Raw genomic sequence first — 21,617 nt, forward strand, 5'->3', positions numbered from 1 at the left:
AAATAGAAAAAAGCTTGTAGAGTAAGGAAACAAGAGAAGACACAAACAGATGGAAAAACATTCCATGCTCATGGTTAGGAAGAATCAGTATCATGAAAATGGCCATAACGCCCAAAGTAGTTTATAGATTCAGTGCTATCCCCATCAAGCTACCATTGACTTTCTTCACAAAACTGGAAAAAAAACCACCTTAAATTTCATATGGAACCAAAAGAAGAGCCTGCATAGCCAAGACAATCCTAAGCAAAAAAAAAAAAAAATTGCTGGAGACATCATGCTTCCTGACTTCAAACTGTACTACAAGGCTACAGTAATTAAAACAGCATGGTGCTTGTACCAAAACAGAGATATAGACCAATGGAACAGAACAGAGGCCTCAGAGGAAATACAACATACCCACAACCATCTGATCTTCGACAAACCTGACAAAAACAAGCAATGGGGAAAGGGTTCCCTGTTTAATAAATGGTGTTGGGAAAACTGGCTAGCCATATGCAGAAAGCTGAAACTGAATTCCTTCCTTGTACCTTATACAAAAATTAACTCCAGATGTATTAAAGACTTAAACATAATACCTAACACCATGAAAACCCTAGAAGAAAACCTAGGCAATATCATTCAGGACATAGGCATGGGCAAGGACTTCATGACTAAAACACCAGAAGCAATGGCAACAAAAAGCAAAGTTGACAAATGGAATTTAATTAAACTTAAGAGCTTCTGCACAGCAAATGGAACTATCATTAGAGTGAACCAGCACCAAGAGAATGGGAAAAACTTTTTGCAATCTGTCCATCTGACAAAGGGCTAATATCCAGCATCTATGGAAAATTTAAACAAATTTACAAAAAAAAAAAAAAAAAAAAAAAAAAAAAAAAACAACTCCATTAAAAAGTGAGCAAAGGATATGAACAGACACTTCTCAAAAGAAGACATTTATGCAGCCAACAAATATGAAAAAAAGCTCATCATCACTGGTCATTAAAGAAATGAAAATCAAAACCACATTGAGATACCATCTCACGCCAGTTAGAATGGTAATCATTAAAAAATCAGGATACAACAGATGCTGGAGAGGATGTGGAGAAATAGGAATGCTTTTACACTGTTGGTGGGAGTGTAAATTAGTTCAACCATTGTAGAAGACAGTGTGGCAATTCCTCAAGGATCTAGCATCAGAAATGTCATTAGACTCAGCAATCCCATTACTGGGTATATACTCAAAGGATTGTAAATTGTTCTATTTTAAAGACACATGCACATGTATTTTTATTGCAGCACTGGTCACAATAGCAAAGACTTGGAACCAACCCAAATGCCCATCAATGATAGACTGGATAAAGAAGGCTGGGTGCGGTGAGTCACACCTGTAATCCCAGCACTTTGGGAGGCCACAGTGGGCAGATCACAAGGTCAGGAGATCGAGACCATCCTGTCCAACATGGTGAAACCCCGACTCCAGTAAAAAAAAAAAAAAAAAAAGCTGGACGTGGTGGTGCATGCCTGTAGCCCCAGCTACTAAGGAGCCTGAGGCAGGAGAATTGCTTGAACCCAGGAGACAGAGATTGCAGTGAGCCGAGATTGTGCCACTGCACTACAGCTTGGGTGACAGTGTGAAACTCTGTCTCAAAAAAAAAAAAAAATATATATATATATATATATATATGGCACATATACACCATGGAATACTATGCAGCCATAAAAAAGCATGAGTTCATGTCCTTTGCAGGGACATGGGTAAAACCGGAAACCATCATTATCAGCAAAGTAACACAAGAAGAGAAAACAAAACACCACATGTTCTCACTCATAAGTGGGTGTTGAATAATGAAAACACGTGGACACAGGGAGAGGAACATCACACACTGGGGCCTGCCAGTGGGTGGGGGTTTAGGGGAGGGAAATCAGGGGTTAGGGGGATAAGGAAGGGATAGCATTAGGAGAAATACATAATGTAGATGACGGGGTGATGGATGCAGCAAACCACCATGGCACATGTATACCTATGTAAAAACCTGCACATTCTGCACATGTACCCCACAACTTAAAGTATAATAATAATAATAAAAAGATACAAAGAAACTATTTTGTATATCTGTACAATGAGTTTGTGTTTTAAACTAAGCATTGTTACGAAAGAGTCAAAAAGTTTAAAAATTTTAAAAGTTTATAAAGTAAAACAGCTATAATAAGACAAGGTCAATTTATTATTGAACAAAGAAAAAAATAAATTTAGTGTAGCCTAAGTATACATTGCTTATAAGGTCTACAGTAGTATACAGTAATATCCTAGGCCTTAGTCACTGACCACTCACTGTCTCACCCAGATCAACTTCTAGTCTTGCAAGTTTCATTCATGATAAATTCCCTAAACAAGTGTAGCATTTAAAAAATTTTATGCCATATTTGTACAGTAACTTTTCTATATTTAGATATGTTTAGACATACAAATCCTTAACGCTGTATTAGAGCTGCTTGCAAAATTCAGTACAGCAACATGCTGTACAGGTTTATAGTCTAGGAGCAGTAGGCTATAACATATAACCTAGGTGTATAGTAAGCTGTACCATCTAAGCTTGTGTAAGTACACTCAACGCTGTTTGCACAACAACAAAATCACCTTATGACACATTTCTCAGAATGTATCCCCATTGTTAAGCAACACATGCCTGTAATTGAACTGCCTGATAGAACAAAAATCAACACTGACAGTCTTCAGAGGAAGATAATAGAATTCAAAGTCTTAATAATGTATCATGTCCAACATGTAATGGAACATTTACAAGACATGCAAAGAAACAGAAAAATGTTACCCATATCAAGAAAAAAGGAGACAATAGAAACTGACCCTGAAATAGACTGGGTTGGATTTGGCAGATAAAATCTGTAAAGTGGCTATTATAAATATGCTTATGGTCTTTATAAGAGAATAGAGAATCTCATAAGATAAATTTTAAAACTACTTAAAACAGAACCAAATGGAAATCCTGCACTAAAAATACAAAAACAAAACCAAATATTTTACTGAATTAGCTTGACAGCAGATTGGAATTTGTGTAAGAAATTGAAAAAAGATCAATAAAAGATTTCCAGTCTGAAGACCAGAGGGAGAAAAAAATATTGAAAGAAATGAGCAGAGCTTCAGGGACCTGTGGGATAAATCAAATGGACTAATGTGAGTCAGTGGAGTCCCAGAAGAGGATGATAGTGAACATAGAACAGAAAAAAATATACTTGAAGATATGATTGCCAACATTACTTAAATTAAGAAACATAGCAAAACTCAAAAAACTTTGACTTATAGCTCCAGGAAGCTCAGTAAGCCCCAAGCAGGATAAATACAAGGAAAACCATGCCTACACACATCATATTTAATGCTGAAAATCCCTAAAGCGGCAGTCCCCAACCTTTTTGACACCATGAACTGATTTCATGGTTTCATCCTCCACCCCAGCAATCCAGTTTTTCCACAGACTGGGTTGCTGGGGTGGAGGATGGTTTCAGGTTGAAACTGTTCCACTTCAGATCCTCAGGCATTAGATTCTCATAAGGAGCACACAAACTAGATCTCTCACATGTGCAGTTCACAATAGGGTTCATGCTCCTATGAGAATCTAATGCTGTCATTGATCTGACAAGAAGCAGAGCTCAGGCAGTAATGCTCGTCGATTGCTCACCTCCTGCAGTGGTCTGAGGGTGGGGGACCCCTGCCTTAAAGCAGCCACAGAAAAATTGATATATTAAATAGAAGAAAAGATTGGTACAAATGATAGCCAACTTGTCATTAGAAGCAATGGCAATCAGAAAACAATCAAAAAAGAGCTTCAAACAACTAGAAGAAAAAAAGGCTATCCTAGAAGTATATACCAAGTGAAAATGTCCTTGAAAAATGAGTTTCAGATAAAGATCACTTTCCATCCTTCTGATGGCTAAGCGTTTCACAATACAATTCCCAAGCCAAATCACTTAAGCACTAAACAAACAATACTCATGCAAATAAAGCTTCCAATTATTAATATATTCTGGAAAATAAGAGTAATTATTGAATCTAGAAACTGAAACAGGATGCTAGAAACAGAAAAGGGAACATTTGGGGGGAAATGGGTCCTTTGAAATTAAAATACGTGCCAGATGAAAGAAAATATAACACAAATGAAAACTTCAATAAGAAGAGTTAAAAGATAGAAATTAAAGTTACCTTCTAGAAATTAGTAGCAACTGACAAATAAATGGAAAAAGAATACAGAAGGAAATAAACTACAAGGTCAGTCTAGGGTGTTCATTATCCATATAGGAATTCTTGCAGGAGCTACCAGAGAAAAGAATAGTGCCAAAGAAATAACTGCAGAAAATTTCCCAGATTGAAGGACATGCTTCCAGATAGAAATGACGTAGCAAATGCCCAGAACAATGGATGGAGAAAGACCCACACGAAGGCACATCACTTCGAAATTATAAAGCAATGGGGGGGCAAAGATCCAGAGGCTTCAGTAAAAATGAGCCTAGAATACTCTGGAGAGGAAAACTAGGTCCCATGGAAAGGACTGGGAATTGCAATAGCATGAAACTTCTCAACCCACAACTCTGGAAGCCAGAAGACAATTTTTGGGGGGAGTGGCTGACAGCCTAAGATTTTATATTCAGGCCAATAAAGTCTAATGATAGAATGAGGGCATTTTCAGTCATACATGCAAAAAATTACCTCTCATTTATTCTTTGTCAGAAGCTACTAGAGGATATAGTCCATCAGAATGGGGACCTAAACCAAGATGGAGACATGGGATCTGAAAGAAAAACATATGCACACAAATGTTCATTGCAGCACTGTTTACAATAGCAAAGACCTGGAACCAACCCAAATGCCCATTGATGATAGACTGGACAGGGAAAATGTGGCACATATACACCATGGAGTACTATGCAGCCATAAAAAAACAATGAGTTCGTGTCCTTGGCAGGGACATGGATGAAGCTGGAAACCATCATTCTCAGCAAACTGACACAAGAACAGAAAATGTTCTTGTTCATGTTCTCACTCATAGGCGAGTTGAACAATGAGAACAAGTGGACACAGGGAGGAGAGCATCACATACTGGGGCCTGTGGTGGGGAACTAGGGGAGGGACAGTGGGGGGTAGGGAGTTGGGGAGGGGTAACATGGAGAGAAATGTCAGATATAGGTGATGGGGAGGGAGGCAGCAAACCACATTGCCATGCAACAATCTTGCATGTTCTTCACATGTACCCCAAAACCTAAAATGCAATAAAATATATATTTTTTAAAAAAGCATCCATGCATCCCTGACAAGGAAGAGGGAAAGGGAATCCCAAGATGGTTGGGAAGGGAGAGCCCATTAGGGCAGTCGTTCTACAGGCCTAGAGGCCTAGAAAATAACCAATCCAGTTTGGGGTAGGAGTCCAGATGGCTCCAGAAGAGATAGCTCCAGGAAGATGATTACCTGATGTATTTTCAAGCAGACATGTATAGTTGTGAAGAAGAGTTTGGGAATTCATTATTGAAAGCTATATAGAAAACTAAGCAATCCCCACCAAAAAAAAAAACCCTACTGCGAGAACAGAACTATGACTGTATTCTACATAATTGTGAATAATTGTTATATAAGCAAAATAACATGAATAACACATTTTTAGAGGTATTAGCTAATTCTTGGAGGCTTATGGAGGGATGTGGGAGAAATGTGTGTGTGTGTGTGTGTGTGTGTGTGTGTGTGTGTGTGTGTGTGTTTACCTAAAATTCCTAGCTAGTTCATCATTTGGGGAATAAAAAGTTATATCCAGGTAATTTTGTATTATTTAAAGTGTAAATTAAAAGGAAAAAAATTAGAAGGAAAAGTAAAACTTTTGACAGCATACAAGGAAAATATTGAGTATATATTTGTCATGTGTGTGTCTATCATCTTTTACTGCATAAAAAATTACCCGATCAGCTTGAAACCACAATAAGCATTTATTATCTTGCATAGTTTCTCTGAGTCAGGAATTCAGGAATGGCTTAGCTATGTGATTCTGTTCAAGGTTCTTTCATGAGGTTACAGGTAAGATGTCACCTGGGGCTGCACTCATCTGACAGTAGGCTGGGGCTGGAATATGGCTCAGTCACATGAATGAGACCTCAGTTCCTTTCTATGTAGATCTCTCCAAAGGACTGCTTATGTGTCCTCATGACATAGCAACTGACTACTCTCAGAGAGAGTAAACCAAAGAGAAAGCTATAAGGTCTTTCATGATTTAGTCTCAGAAGTCATCCACTATCTCCACTATCACTTGCATCCTACTCCATTTAAAGCAAGTCACTACTAAGATCTAGTAACACTTAAGAGGAGAATTAGGCTCCACCTTCTGAAGGGAGATGTGTCAAGGGATTTGTGGACTTATTTTAAACCCATCACATTATGTGTCAGATAAAGGAATTATCATTTTAAAATATAAAAAGATGAATCAATCTGCTGATAAAGCCCCAATAGGAGCAAAAGAACAAACAGGCAATTCACAGAATAATAGATACAAATAGCCATTAAACATTAGCAAAAAGATACCACCTCCCTAATAGAGAGATGCCAAAAAACAGAGGCTTGTCATATCAATAGTTAAAAGATTGCTATTAAAACCAAATTTTGATGTGTACCTAGGATGGGAGAGGTACATTCTCATTCTCATAGAGTGCTAGTAAGAGTATAACCAGTAGGCATAGCAATCGAAATACATATGCAAACCTAAAGTTCATGCATATCCTTTGAACTGCCAATTCTGTTTTATTTTTGTAAAGAAACTATCAAAGATATGTAGATAATTGTGTTCGTAGTAGCCAAGTTTATACTAGCAAAAATGTATATACCAAAATATAGATAATATGCAATCTATATATTATTAAACACATATTATATATTATCTACATTTTATACATATTATCACATACTATATACATATACATGACTATAATACACATATATTATATACATACTATATATGGTATGCCATGCATATACCATATATTATATATTAATATATGCAATTTAATATTAATATATTTATATATACTATATTAATATAGCACTATACTAACATATACATTAATAGTAATATTGATATATATTAATATTAATATATGTTAACTATAATATGCTATAGTATACTGTATTATTATATAGAATATATATTATATATTTTTAATATATGATACATATATAAATATAGTGTATGCATATATGTATATGCATGTATATGTATATATGGAGACTCCTGATTCTTTTCCTTATGGGAATGTATATGTATATAACATATAATGTAATATGTATATTATATATAATGTATAAAATATAGATAATATATCACACATATACTATCTATATTTTTGTATATACATTTTTGCTACTATAAACTAAGCTATGATGAACCAAATTATGAACATATCTTTGACAGTTTCTTTAGGAATCCATAAATAGAATTGATAGTTCAAAGGAAATGCATGGATTTTAGGCTTGAATATGTATTTCCAGTTGCTATGCCTAATGGTTATGCTCTTACCAGCAAGTATATACATGTAGGTGTACGTATATGTTTGTATGTGTATGAATAGTATATATAGCATATAATATATGTATGTATAGTATACCATATATATGTGTTGATATTTTAAATAAGTTGTAATATATTCATCTGATGCAATAATATGCACATACTAAAAACTGATGATGTGGATGAAGATTTACTGGCATGGAATAAAACAATGTAAGCCTACCAAAAGAAAAGCAGAATGGGAGTATAGGGATCTGGAAATATTAAACTTAAAGACATATAACTCCTGCTTATGTTGATTTTCTGAAATATTCTTTGCAGGTAGTCGACTATGCCCAACTGGTTCAGCCACGTTTTGATAAAGCCCGCGAAAGATTAGTAGAAAATACTATAGCTGAGGCCACTGTAGCAGCAATTAAAATTGTGAAAGAAAAGCTTCTCACGGAACTGCAAGCTAAAAAACAAGGTGAAACGTCTTTTTAAAATGTATGTTTTAAGTTTAGGTAAAAATTAAGCCTGGAACTTGAAAGCAAGGACTTTGTTTAGCTCATCTTGCCACTTTACACATTATAGACTCTTAATAAATGGTTGAAGGAATGGATATACATAAACCAATTCGTAAGCAGAGAAAAAAAATTCAATTCTAGACCTCTAACGAAATGAATCAGAGGGAGCCTCTAAATTTGGATTTCCTTCTCCAATAGGTCTACCTTACTGGGCAGATTGTTTGATCAGGATTTACACCTTTATCTTCACCAGTCGTTAAAACAACAAGAATCCTCCTGACTCTTGTGGAACTTGCTTTTGTTTTAGACTTATATGTCAGCCCTGATTGTAACTAAATCTTTCTATTTGGGAAATATTAGTTTAATGCAATGAAACTAGAAGAAGCCTTAGTGATCACTTAACACCATTCCCCAATTTTATAGTTGAGGGAACTAAGGTTGATGGAGGTTGAATGGCTCCCTGAAAATCACCCAGCAGGTGGCAGAGTTGATCCCGCATTTCCAAAGTCCTGGTGGTCTTTTTCCTGACCATTCTGCCTCTTCCTGTGTCTCACGGACTGTTGATCACATTTATTTCAGAACAGACACAAAGTGTTTTTTTGTTTTTGTTTTTGTTTTTTTCTGTTTTTCTTCAAAAAAAAATGAGAATTCTCGTTTCATGACCACTTTTGATATTCATTGACTGGTTTTTGAAGACTGTATCTCTAGTTGGCAGCCTTGTAACTAATCATATTAAAACACATGAAAGTAGCTTAATCTAAACCTCTCCTCTAGTGGAATGCCCTTAATGCGGCATTTCCTATGTACTACATGGGATCTTCCTCACTTTCAAAGTTCTAAATCCAAAATCTGGAATTAGCTTCAGCAAAAGCTCGATTCAGTCACCACAGTTCAGACTCCCAGAAGCTATAGCAGCGCACTGTGTGGCCATCAGTGCCTCCATTCCAAATAGTCTTTTCCTAATTATGTTTTTCTGATGACAAAAGTAGTAATAGCTAATATTCATGGTGCATTTACTACAGGCTGGAGCTATGCTAACTGCACTGCATATATTATTTTATTTAATCCTCATGACAGGCCTGGTAGATGTTCTTATGGTCTATTCTAGTGTATGAAGATGTTCTTATGGCCGATTCTAGTGTATCAGAGGGATTATGTAACAGCTAACAGCCAGCAAGTGATTGTGATTCAAATCAATGTGCTCTTCCTTCCTGTGTCTCTCAATTGAGCACAGAAAATCAGAAAAAGCAGATAGAAGGAAAACTCTCTCATATAAAACAAGATCATTCTTGTTCTTAACTCCTCTCTTTTTTCCTATTCATGTTTGTAATAGTTAATTGTGATCCTACGGTATACACAAAATTACATTCACTCATTTTAAAATAAAGCTTCTTTCTAATTAAGATGTAATTATTGCAATAACTTTTGTAGTAGATATATCTCTAAATTAATTATTTTTCTCAAATGGTGAGCCAGTGTTACAAATAACAATTACTAAATTATCCATAATTTTACTGGAGGTTTGAAATGCCAATTTTATCCTAATATTGTTTGTGTGTATATGTATAAACTTCTAAAATTTCTATTCTATTGATATTTACAGTACAACCTTTAATACAAAATGTAATTATCAAAGCTTTCTGATGCATTTTGAATCTTGTGATAATATAAATCCTCCCTCAACACATTTTGTTTTACGTATTTTTCCTGGTTATTTCTTTCTTTGTTCTATGAAGTGGGTGCTTATTGTTTGCCAGGAACTGTACTAAATGTTTGATGCTTGTAGAATTTTGTCACGTTCTACAACAAATCCCAAATGGGAAGATTGTATTAATATTATACAATAATTTGGTAAGATTCTCATATTTACTATTAAATCTTCTCATGCAGACATATGTAATCTCCGTTTTTTAGTCACATTTTGTCATTCCATAATGTTTTGTAGCTTTCTTCATGTATTGTCCACATTTTTCTTAATAAGCTTATTTTCAGATATTTTGTCATTTTATTTCTACTGAATGAGATCTTTTAAATAATATTTTCTAAGTAGTTATTAGCAGTATTTTGGAAAACTATTTGATTTTCATGTATTTATTTAGAACTATCCACTTTATTAAGCTTACTTTCTAGTTCTGATGAACTTTCAGTTGATTCTCTTGAGTTTTCTAGAGAGCTAATCATATAATTTGAAATAAGGATAGTTTAAATCCCTCTTTTTACAATACTTATATTTATTTTCTTTCTTGACTAATTATGTATGTGAGCAATTCTAGAATGTCAAATGGTGGTAGTGATACTGAGCATCTTTAAAGAGGTTCTTGTCAATGTTTCTCCATGAGGTTATTAAGTATTTTTATCTGGAATGGATATTGAAAATTACCAAATCCAGATTCCCTATTTAATAAATGGTATTGGGAAAACTGCCTAGCCATATGCAGAAAGCCGAATCTGGATCCCTTCCTTACACCTTATACAAGAAACAAAAATTAACTCTAGATGGATTAAAGATTTAAACATTAGGCCTAACATCATAAAAACCCTAGAAGAAAACCTAAGCAATACCATTCAGGACATAGGCATGGGCAAGGACTTCATGACTAAAACACCAAAAGCCGTGGCAACAAAGGCCAAAATTGACAAATGGGATCTAATTAAACTTAAGAGCTTCTTCACAGCAAAAGAAATAACTATCATTAGAGTGAACTGGCAACCTACAGAATGGGAGAAAATTTTGCAATCTGCCCAACTGCGAGAATCTACAAAGACCTTAAACAAATTTACAAGGAAAAAGCCAACAACCCCATCAAAAAGTGGGCAAAGAATATGAACAGACACTTTTCAAAAGAAGACATTTATGCAGCCAACAAACATATGAAAAAAAGCTCATCATCACTGGTCATTAGAGAAATGCAAATCAAAACCACATTGAGATCCCATCTCACACCAGTTAGAATGGAGATTATTAAAAAATCAGGATACAACAGATGCTTAAGAGGATGTGGAGGAAAAGGAACACTTATACACTTTTGGTGTGAGTGTAAATTAATTCAGCCATTGTGGAAGACAGTGTGGCAATTCCTCAAGGATGTAGAAATAGAAGTACCATTTGACCCAGAAATCCCATTACTGGGTATACACCCAAAGGATTATAAATCATTCAGTTATAAAGACACATGCACACGTATATTTATTGCAGCACTGTTCACAATAGCAAAGACTTGGAACCAACCCAAATGCCCATCAATGATATACTGGATAAAGAAAATGTGGCACATATACAACATAGAATACTATGTAGCCATAAAGTAGAATGAGTTCATGTCCTTTGCAGGGACATGGATGAAACTGAAAACCATCATTTCCAGCAAACTGACACAAGAACAGAAAACCAAACACTGCATGTTCTCACTCATAAGTGAAAGTTGAACAATGAGAACACAAGGACACAGGGAGGGGAGCATCACAAACCGGGGCCTTGGGGGTGGGGGGCTAGGGAGGAATATCAGGGGGTGGGGGGATTGGGGAAGAATAGCATTAGGAGAAATACCTAATATAGATGATGGGGTGATGGATGCAGCAAACCACCACCGTGGCACATATATCCCTATGTAACGAACCTGAACCATCAGCACGTGTACCCCAGAACATAAAGTGTAATTTGAAAAAAAATAAAGAGAAAATTACCAAATACAGTCAAGCTCAGTGGCTCATACCTGTAATCTCAACGCTTTGGAAGGCCAAAGTAGGAAGATTGCTTGATGCCAGAAGTTGAAGACCAGCCTGGGCAACAAAGGGAGACACTATTTCTACCAAAAACAAAAAAAAATTAGTTGGATGTGGTGGTTCACACCTACAGACTCAGCTACTCAGGAGGTTGAGGTGGGAGGATCACTTGAGCCCAGGAGGTTGAAGCTGCAGTGAGCCATGATCACATCACCACACTCCAGCCTGAGCAACAGAGAAAGACCTTGTCTCAAAAAATAATAATAATAATATAACAAAATTAAAAGAAAAAATGAAAATTATCCAATGTATTGCCAGCATCTTTCAAGATAATCATTAAGTTTTTAATTCTTTGACTTACTGACTTGATCAGTTATACTAATGTATTTTCCAACATTAAACAATTCTTGTATTTCTGAAATAAACCTTATCTCATCATGATGATTTTTTTTTTCTGACAGAGACAGGGGTCTCAGTATGATGTCCAGGCTGGTCTCTAACTGCTGGCCTCAATGATCCTCCTGCTTTGGCCTCCCAAAGTGCTGGGATTACAGGCATGAGCAACTCTGCCCAGTTTCATTATTCTTATATTTTTTTTAACTTTTGTTTGTTTATTTAGGACTTTTCCCCTACATTCTTAATTGTGACTGATTTATAGTGGGGGGGGGGTGTTTTCTATTTGTCAGAGCTTGCTATCAGTTTTTACAGTTTTTTTTTTTAACTTTTTACAAAAATTGGGAGGCTTCCCCGCATTTTCCATGCTCAAAACTGTTTAAATAGCAAATAAATTACTTCTCCCTACATGGCAATGCTGAGTTTTTGCTAGATGAGAACATAGCATTTGCCTAATAAATCTGCCTCTCTTCTTTCTCATTTGCCTATAAAGAAATAAAATAATTCAACATGGTGCCCAAGAGATTATAAAAAATAACAACAACAACAAAAAGACCAGCACTGAAACTGCATGCTATTCAAATGAAGTTATATTTTTAGTATATTACCTTCAAAATAAAAATTAAAAATAAAAATATCTCAGACTACTTACAAACTGAAGCTGGAGAAATATTGGCTCAGACTACTAAAGTGTCTTGTTATTCAGCCTATTTAAGGCTGGACAAAATGAATTAATTAATTCATTCAACAAATGCTTGAGTTAGACATGATTCTAGGCACTAGCGATACAGATGTAAACAAGACACATGAAGTCTCTGTCCTTGTGGTGCTCACAATTTAATAGCGGGCAGAAGAGTGAAAAACAACAACAACAAAGCAAAAAGCCAAGGAAACACATGGAAAAAATATATATAACATATAATGGGGCAGACAGTGATTGGAGTAGGGATACTGAAGTGTTGGGATGCCCGGGGAAGACATCTCCAAAGAGAAGACATTTGACTGAGACTTGGACCAAGGCAGGAAGTTAGCCGGGCTCCTGGAGGAAGAACAGTGATCTGTAATGTTTCATTCACATTAAATTATGACATTAAATCATAGATTTTACAGCTTTCCACAAATTGCCTTCTCCCACTGGAATATAGAAATAGATGCTATCTCTCATATGCTGCAAACTTAAAAGCCTTTTTATTTTCTTTTCCCAATTCACTAATTATTTTAAATCTGACAATAGGAGTAACTCTACTTAAATTTTTTTTAATTGGAATTTTTTGCTATTGAATTTTGCCCCTATATATATATATATATATATATATATATATATATTTTTTTTTTTTTTTTTTGGTTGGGGGGGGACGGAGTTTCACTCTTGTTACCCAGGCCGGAGTGCAATGGCGCAATCTTGGCTCACTGCAACCTCCACCTCCTGGGTTCAGGCAATTCTCCTGCCTCAGTATCCCGAGTAGCTGGGATTACAGGCAAGCGCCACCATGCCCAGCTAAATTTTTTTTTTATTTTTAGGAGAGACGGGGTTTCACCATGTTGACCAGGATAGTCTTGATCTCTTGACCTCGTGATCCACCCGCCTCGGCCTCCCAAAGTGCTGGGATTACAGGCTTGAGCCACTGCGCCCGGCCTTGCCCCAATATATTTTTAAGAAAAATTTGTCAGTGGAGAATATCGAGGTTTTTTAACATAAAAATTACATAATTATACAGAGGATGGCAGTTAACATGGAACAGCCTTCCTGTGTGCCAGCATTTTCCAAGTGTTTGTATTTATTACCTCATTTAATCCTCACAGCAATGCTTTAGGTTTAAAGATCCTCATTTTGCCTAGAAATTGAGGAAAAAAGATCAAGTGGTTTACCAAAGCCACACAGCCCTTACAGCTCATAAGTCAGAACTGAAACTCAGGTGTGTCTAACTTTGGCTCACTCCACCTGCCTCCCTATCCCCAACTACCTCTTGCTAACACTGCCAATTATTGTATTTCAGCTGAAACAGCTTTAAGAGAATTTCAAAGGCAGTATGAACAAATGGAGATTGGAGTACTCCCAACAGATGCACATAAAAGCTTAGAGGACACAGGCTCGTCAATTGATGAAGGTAAAGAAATAATATATTGCTGATTTTATTGACCAGATCATTCCTAATATAAATAGATGAGCTGATAAGGTATATTATTCTTTCATTGCAGGGTACATTCAAGGCTCCGAAAGGGAGAGAAGTAGTTCTTTAGAGGACACTGAAGAAGCCAAAACAAAATCAGAAAATGTCCTTTCTGATCGAGCTGCTAAAGTTGATAAAGATGGTAACAAAGTGAAATGCTAATGCCATGTTTGTGGATCTCATTTTCATTTAGTTTATATTTAATTATGTTTATATATATATGCTTAAAATTACCCCCAAAATTGGAAACTGCAGGAGAAAAAACGCTAAATTCTTTCTTATGAATTTAACCTGAACAATAATGGAACAGAAGTCAATTAACTAGAATGAAGAAGAAAACATAGAAAATGGGGAGTCAAATACAATTAAAGCCCAAAGAAAAATGTTTGAATGTTTCCAAGGTGATACAATCATTATCATATCATAAATTCATTTTTCAAAGCTCTCTACTTACGATTTTAGCAGTGAAATTTTATCATTTACCCATTGTGCTATTTATCCTTATAAAATTTTTCTATTCATACTTGAACCATAAGAGCATATAGCATTATATTATATAACATTATATAATAATTATATGTAATATGATATTACAGAGTAGCTATAATATAAAGTGTTTTTATGGTTTTTTTACTTATAATGTACGATTTAATTATATTACTTCATTGGGAAATATTTTAACCCTCATTTTAAGTTACTGCACAAGTTCTCTAGAATTCCTAGAGATTTATAGGAATTACTAAATTAATAAATATGAAGCTATAGACAGAGTCAAATTGATTTGCATAAAATTGTTCCAAATTATGTTTCCCCAGTAATATACAAAATACATGTTATTGTTTCCTCAGTATTTTCTGTTGTTTTAATTTTTAGTTAGGAAATTTATATTCATATTTGTTAACCATTTATATTTTTTTCTTTTTTGAGGTGACTATTTTTGGTTTTTGCCAATTTTCCTAAATGGTTATATCAATTATACAGTCTCTGCACAAACTTTCTATATTAGTCTCTTATTTTTCATCTATTTTACAATTTGGGTAGTTTGTATTCTAAGTCAGCTTGCTGTTTTTGATATAAAGGTATTTTTTCACATTTTTGCAGTCAAGATCATTATTTTCCCTTTGTTGCTTTCTTCCTTCACTTTTAGGCTTAAAAAGTCTTCCTCTCAATCAGGCATTTATCTATATATAATGTACATATAAGTATTTTTGTATATCATATAAATACATATATTTTATATATTATATAAATACATATACATTATAAAATAAGTTACAGGTCCAGTTTAAAACTGAATGAAGAAAACCAGAATATAAGTTTATTATATATATACAGACTTACAGAGATATATATAAATTTTATATATACACTTATATTTATATATGTCCTCCTCTCAGTCAGACATCTATATATGTATGAGTCTCCCTCTCAATCAGACATTTATATATATATTAAATGTCTGAAAGGATTATTATTATATTATATATATAAATGAGAGGATTGGTTATATATAATCTTATGTATAATTATATAAATGTCTGATTTATAATATACAATATTATATATAATTATATAAATGTCTGAGAGAAAGATTTATATATATAAATAATTGAGAGGAGGGCATGTATAAATATAACTTTATATATATAAATTGATATATGTATAAATTTTATATAAATAAATATAATTTGTACAAATTTATATATATAAACATATGTTTTTTATTCAATTTTAAAGTTCATCATCTATAATTTATTTTGTTAAATAATGTAGAGCTGATTTTTTATTTATTTTCTCCTACCAATTCAGACACATGTGCTTGCCTGCTGTTTAAAGCCTAGTAAGAATTGGATGGGGCACTGTTAGAAACTCATGTATGGCACTCCTCCCTTAACTCACACAGCCTTCACAGAAGGATCCCACCCCCAGTATATTAAATTTTGGGCCATCAGATGGCAGCTGACAGCCCCATCTCTGCTGCTGTGGAGTTCCCAGCTCCAATCCACAAAGAAAGCCCCTTCTCGAGACTATCTGCTCCCTCTTTGGGAGAGACAGTACAAGTTAGAAGCAGGCAGCAGTACATCTACCCACTGCTGGAAGGATACCAATATTGCCAATATTCGTGGGTGAAAAGGCATCCTTCTTCCTTCCCCATGTCTCTGAGATAAGCACAGCCTTGACAGCTAAGAATCAAGAGGGTGTTAGTGGCCTCAGGAAGGGCACTGTAGATTGTTTTTTTCCATTTAGATGCATTGGTATTATAATAAGATGAAACTACTCCTGGTTTTGTTATAGGTTATTACCTTCATTTTCTGCTGCTAGATATATTTACCCATGTAAATGTTATGGTTGTTATTTTAATTAAAAATTGGGAATGTGAGTCCTGGTTCCCTAGGTTTATGTTACAATCTTCCTTCGGAATTACCTACAATTTTAAAAATACCATTCTTTAGGCATTCACAATGTTTTATTCACAGATAGAAAAGAAACTGGTGAAGCATCCACATTTAAAAGGCATTCTCAAGAAGCTGGTCAAGATGTAAAGTTGTATTCAGATACAAGTAAATTAATATTTGGGTAATTTGGTTCTTTTAGATTGTGGTTTTAAAACACAAGTAATGCCTTCAGAATTTAGAATAAAAAATATGTGATTTTTTTTAAAAAAAAGCATTACTAATACCCAAGTTATTCTATTTTAATGGCTTTTCTATTATGAAAAGTTGGACATGCAAGAACATTGAAAAAATAATACATGATATGTTGTTTTGGTGAAGAAGAATATTGGGAAGACAGGCAGTTTGTCTTTCTGCTCTGCCATCCCTGGCGTAGCTACAATAATAATCTGCAAGATGGCTGCTAGAGCTCCAGCCATCTATCAGTGTACATAGAAGGAACGTTGGAAAGGAAAAGGAAAAGGAAAGGAGAAGTGAGGAGAGCACAGAAACTGGCACTTCACTTAGCTGAGTCAGCTGAGTGTGAGGAGCACACGTGCATGCGAGCGCGCACACACACACACACACACACACACACACACACACACATTCTGCTTGCCTCTTACTGGCTGTCCAAGCTGTAAGGGAAGTTGAGAGAGGTAGTTTTCCAGCTGGGCACATTGCTAGCCTTGACAAAGTCAGGGTTCCTGTATGAAGGAAGAGGCGAATGGATATTGGGTGGGCAATCAGCAGCTTTTAGCCCATTTAGCATCTTTGCCTGGCTGTTTCTGCCTCACTGTGCACCCACTCTTATGGGCGCAGTAAGATCATGGGTTCTTGACTTTTCTGCTCTGTCTCTCCAGGAACTGTGACTCTTTGATCCCTGAGAACACTTTCAGACAGGGAGGGCAGCAGGCAACTGCTCTTTGAAGGCCCTGTGGGATTTTTCTGGGCTGGGATCAGTCCGGCTCCAGCTAGAGACCCTGACGGGGCCCTGAGGCAGAGGCTCAGAAGCTTGAAGTCAGGTGAAACTGCCAAACTCCTGTCTCATTAGAGTAGCAGATGTACACACATTTACATCACCGTGCAGCCTGAGTCAGCTCAGCCATGCAAGGACACACTTCAGCACCAAAGAGGATAAGAATCAAGTCAAACACTTGAAACACCAGCCTATGCCACCTTTTCCCCATCCCCTGCAACTTGCCTACCTCTTGTCCTCTTACCGTCCTTTGTAACTGGAAGTAATTCATCTTGTTTTTTGACTCATTCCCTACATGCTCGTGTTTTCACTTGACTCCTGGAATCCTCTGCCCCCATCATTTCTTCCCTGGTTTTGACTCCTGCCTGCATGACTTTCTTCTTGCGCCTTTCACTTTCATTCTGCTGCACTGGCTTTAAGTCACTTCTCAGAGAGTTTGTGGTTCTGTGATTCCTGACTTCACATTTCCTCTCTGAAGTCTTAGTTCTCCCTCCTTTCAACGTGTGCCGCGGTGACACGAAAATAATACTTTCTTGGATCAGATATTATCAATCATGTTTTATTGCAAATAGTATTGTCCACTAAAATTATTAATGGCATTAATTTATCAGCTTATTTTACTTTTGTCCCAACAGAAGACTCAATAGAAGAGGTAACTGCAGATCATCCAGAGGTTGTGTCCATGATTGAGAAGACTATAAAAATGTCACAGGATATGAACTTTGAACAGCCATATGAAAAATATGCTGAAATCTTACAGGAAATCCTTAGAGAGGTAAAAAATCTAGCTGGGTAACTCTTTTCAGTGACTTAACTATAACTGAGAAAATGTTAATCTAGTATGTTTATAATTAGTCTTACTTTGGGAGGCCAAGGCGGGTGGATCACGAGGTCGAGAGATCGAGACCATCCTGGTCAACATGGTGAAACCCCGGCTCTACTAAAAATACAAAAAACTAGCTGGGCATGGTGGCGCGTACCTGTAATCCCAGCTACTTAGGAGGCTGAGGCAGGAGAATTGCCTGAACCCAGGAGGCGGAGGTTGTGGTGAGCCGAGATCGCGCCATTGCACTCCAGCCTGGGTAACAAGAGCAAAACTCCGTCTCAAAAAAAAAAAAAAAAAAAAAGTCTTATGGTGTTGAAATTTGTAGCCGTTAAATTCATGTACATTGTGTAGTCAGCATTGTTAAGTTCAAAGTACCCCAGTGAACAACTATTGATGCTCTTTTGTGAATTTTCAAATATAAACAAAATTATGTAATATAATTTTATGCCTTTGAAATTAATTCTTCATTAAATTTTATTGTCTTTGATTCCATTCAGTTAGTTAAAAGATGATGCATATTGGTATTAGGTACCAAAGTTATATGTTTCAAATATGAACTAATTAGTTTTAAGCCAAGACAATTTTTGCTCGATTGTTAATTAATTTCATCCAAACTGCTTGAACATATGTTCATAGGGGAGATGAGTGGACACACGTATGCTGTTCTAGTCTAAGAGGTAGAAAAAAAGCCTCAAATGCTATGTCCTATCAATGCCAGATCAGAAGGCTTATTGTTCATTTATAAAGAACAAGCTATTCCTGTGGGTCTGTTTTGTACAAAGATCTTAAGTAAACATTCAGAACAAAAGTCAAAAGCAGAACTAATCTTTTATGCCCTAAATGAACTCTGTACATCTCTGTGATTTAACTTAAAATCACTATGTGAAAAAAATATATAGGATGTTAGAGTATGGAACCTCTTTGTAACACATTGGGTGATTTCCTCAAACCCCCGGCTCTACCAGCCTCTCTGACTCGGGTTTTCAAAGCTTCCTTTGAGCTTCCCGTACAGACCTTTCAACGTTTTCTGCATCTCTATCTTCAGGTTGTTCTATCATCCGTTTAGTCCTTCAGAAACATTATGAGTACGTACTATCTGCCCTGAACTATGTTAGATACCAGGAATCTGAAGATGAATTAAATACAGCCCTTTCCTTTAAGGAGATATCTGTAAGGTGGGGAAGACTGAACTGACATGTAAATCAATAACTGAGTTATCATGTGCTAGTGGCAAATAGATGTGTATGAGGGGTAGGAATTCCATGAAAGGCAGATCCATCATCTTTGCCTGGGAGGTAAGAGAAACCATCCCAGAGGAGATTTGCCAGTGAGGGACATGTTTGGGACTGGAATTTCCATCCTTGCCCTTGAATGAAATTTTTCTCTATTCCCTTCATAGTTTATTCTGGAGGATATAAATCTACAGGGAGTCCTACACCTCTCATATAGGAATATATACAGCATTAAATGGTAAACTATAGCTCTGGGACTGTAGTTTAAATCGAATGAGATTTTAACACCCAAGGTCATATCAGATTGCCATTTCTCAAGAGACCAGAGACCTGTGCAGGAGACAGTTTGACCCGACATCAGTTCTACAATCTCTCTGATTAGGAGAACTGTTTTACATAAGCAGCTAGAGATATGCTCCTTTGAGATGGGCCTGTTCAAGTCATATGCCCATGTTGTTTTGGGGTTTTGTTTTTGTTTTTTAAATTGGATTGTCTCTTTTTTGATTCATGTTTTGTTTATGTACTCTGAATATGAGTTCTTTATTGGATATTTTGCAATTATCTTTACAAATATCTTCTATCTTGAATAGTAGGAGTTAATTTTAATGAAATCAAGTTTATTGACTTTTTCTTTCACAGTTAGTGCTTTTCATGTTTCGTTTCAGAAATATTTGCCTACCCAAAATCAGGAAGATATTTTTCTGGGTTTTCTTCTGGAAACCTTGCTTTATCTTCATATTTGAATCTAAAGTCCATTTGGAACTAATTTTTATGTATCTAAAAAATATCCAAATGGTCAATATAGATATAAAAAGCTACTCAACATCCCTAATCATTGACCACAATGTGGTCAAGATTTTGTTGTTGTTTTTTTTTTAATATAGATAACTAGTTGCTCTAACACCATCTTATTGAAAAAACCATCCTTTCCCCACTGTCATATATCAAATGGACATATATGTGTAGTGCATTTATAGACTTTTTGTTCTGTTCCATTAGTCTATTTGTTTGTCTGTGCCAGAGCCACATGTCTTAACTACTGTAGCTTTGTTTTTTTCCTTTTTAGCTGGAGTGTCACTCTGTCACCCAGGTTGGAGTGCAGTGGCCTGATCTCGGCTCACTGCAACCTCTGCCTCCCGGGTTCAAGCAATTCTCCTGCCTCAGGCTCCCAATTACCTGGGACCGCAGATGTGTGCCTCCACACCTGGCTAATTTTTTGTATTTTTTGTTAGTAGAGATGGAGTTTCACCGTGTTGGCAGAGTGGTCTAGAGCTCCTGACCTCAAGTGATCCACCTGCCTTGGCCTCCCAAAGTGCTGGGATTACAGGCATGAGCCACCATGCCTGGCCCCACTGTAGCTTTATAATAAATCATGAGATATGAGAGAGTGAATTCTTCAACACCCATATTTCTCCTGTCACTGCATCCTTCTCTGTGTCATACATTATGTTTTCTTCTGCTTACTTCTTTAAGATTATCTTAGGTATTATAGGTCCTTTTTACTTCCACATAAATTTTGGAATCAGCTACCCAATTTACACACACACACACACACACACACACACACACACACACCTCCTTTGGGATTTTGATCGGTTTGCATTGTATCTATTAGATAAATTTGGTTAAGACTACCATCTTTACAATATTGAGTCTTATAATCCATGAACATAAAATACCTGTACAGTCATCCCTCAGTATCCTCAGTGGATATCCTCAGTGGATTATTTCCAGGACCCCCACAGATATCCAAATCCATGAATGTTCAAGTTCCTTGTATAAAGTGGCATGGTATTTGTAAGGTATATTGCCGAGTCAAA

The 21,617-nt window shown here is 35.9% G+C and overlaps 1 protein-coding gene across 1 annotated transcript in view; it reads left to right on the forward strand.

Moving 5' to 3' along the window:
- The window catches only part of AK9 (adenylate kinase 9), a 198,308-nt gene that overhangs the window by 53,301 nt on the left and 123,390 nt on the right, over positions 1-21,617 (forward strand). The window contains exons 13-17 of the mRNA XM_074397611.1: positions 7,857-8,001; positions 14,155-14,265; positions 14,357-14,470; positions 16,806-16,889; positions 18,351-18,514. Coding sequence (XP_074253712.1) covers positions 7,857-8,001; positions 14,155-14,265; positions 14,357-14,470; positions 16,806-16,889; positions 18,351-18,514 — 618 coding nt within the window. The remainder of the gene's footprint in view (positions 1-7,856; positions 8,002-14,154; positions 14,266-14,356; positions 14,471-16,805; positions 16,890-18,350; positions 18,515-21,617) is intronic.

The sequence above is a fragment of the Saimiri boliviensis genome, chromosome 4 (genome assembly GCF_048565385.1).
Source record: "Saimiri boliviensis isolate mSaiBol1 chromosome 4, mSaiBol1.pri, whole genome shotgun sequence".
Classification (NCBI taxonomy): Eukaryota; Metazoa; Chordata; class Mammalia; order Primates; family Cebidae; genus Saimiri; species Saimiri boliviensis.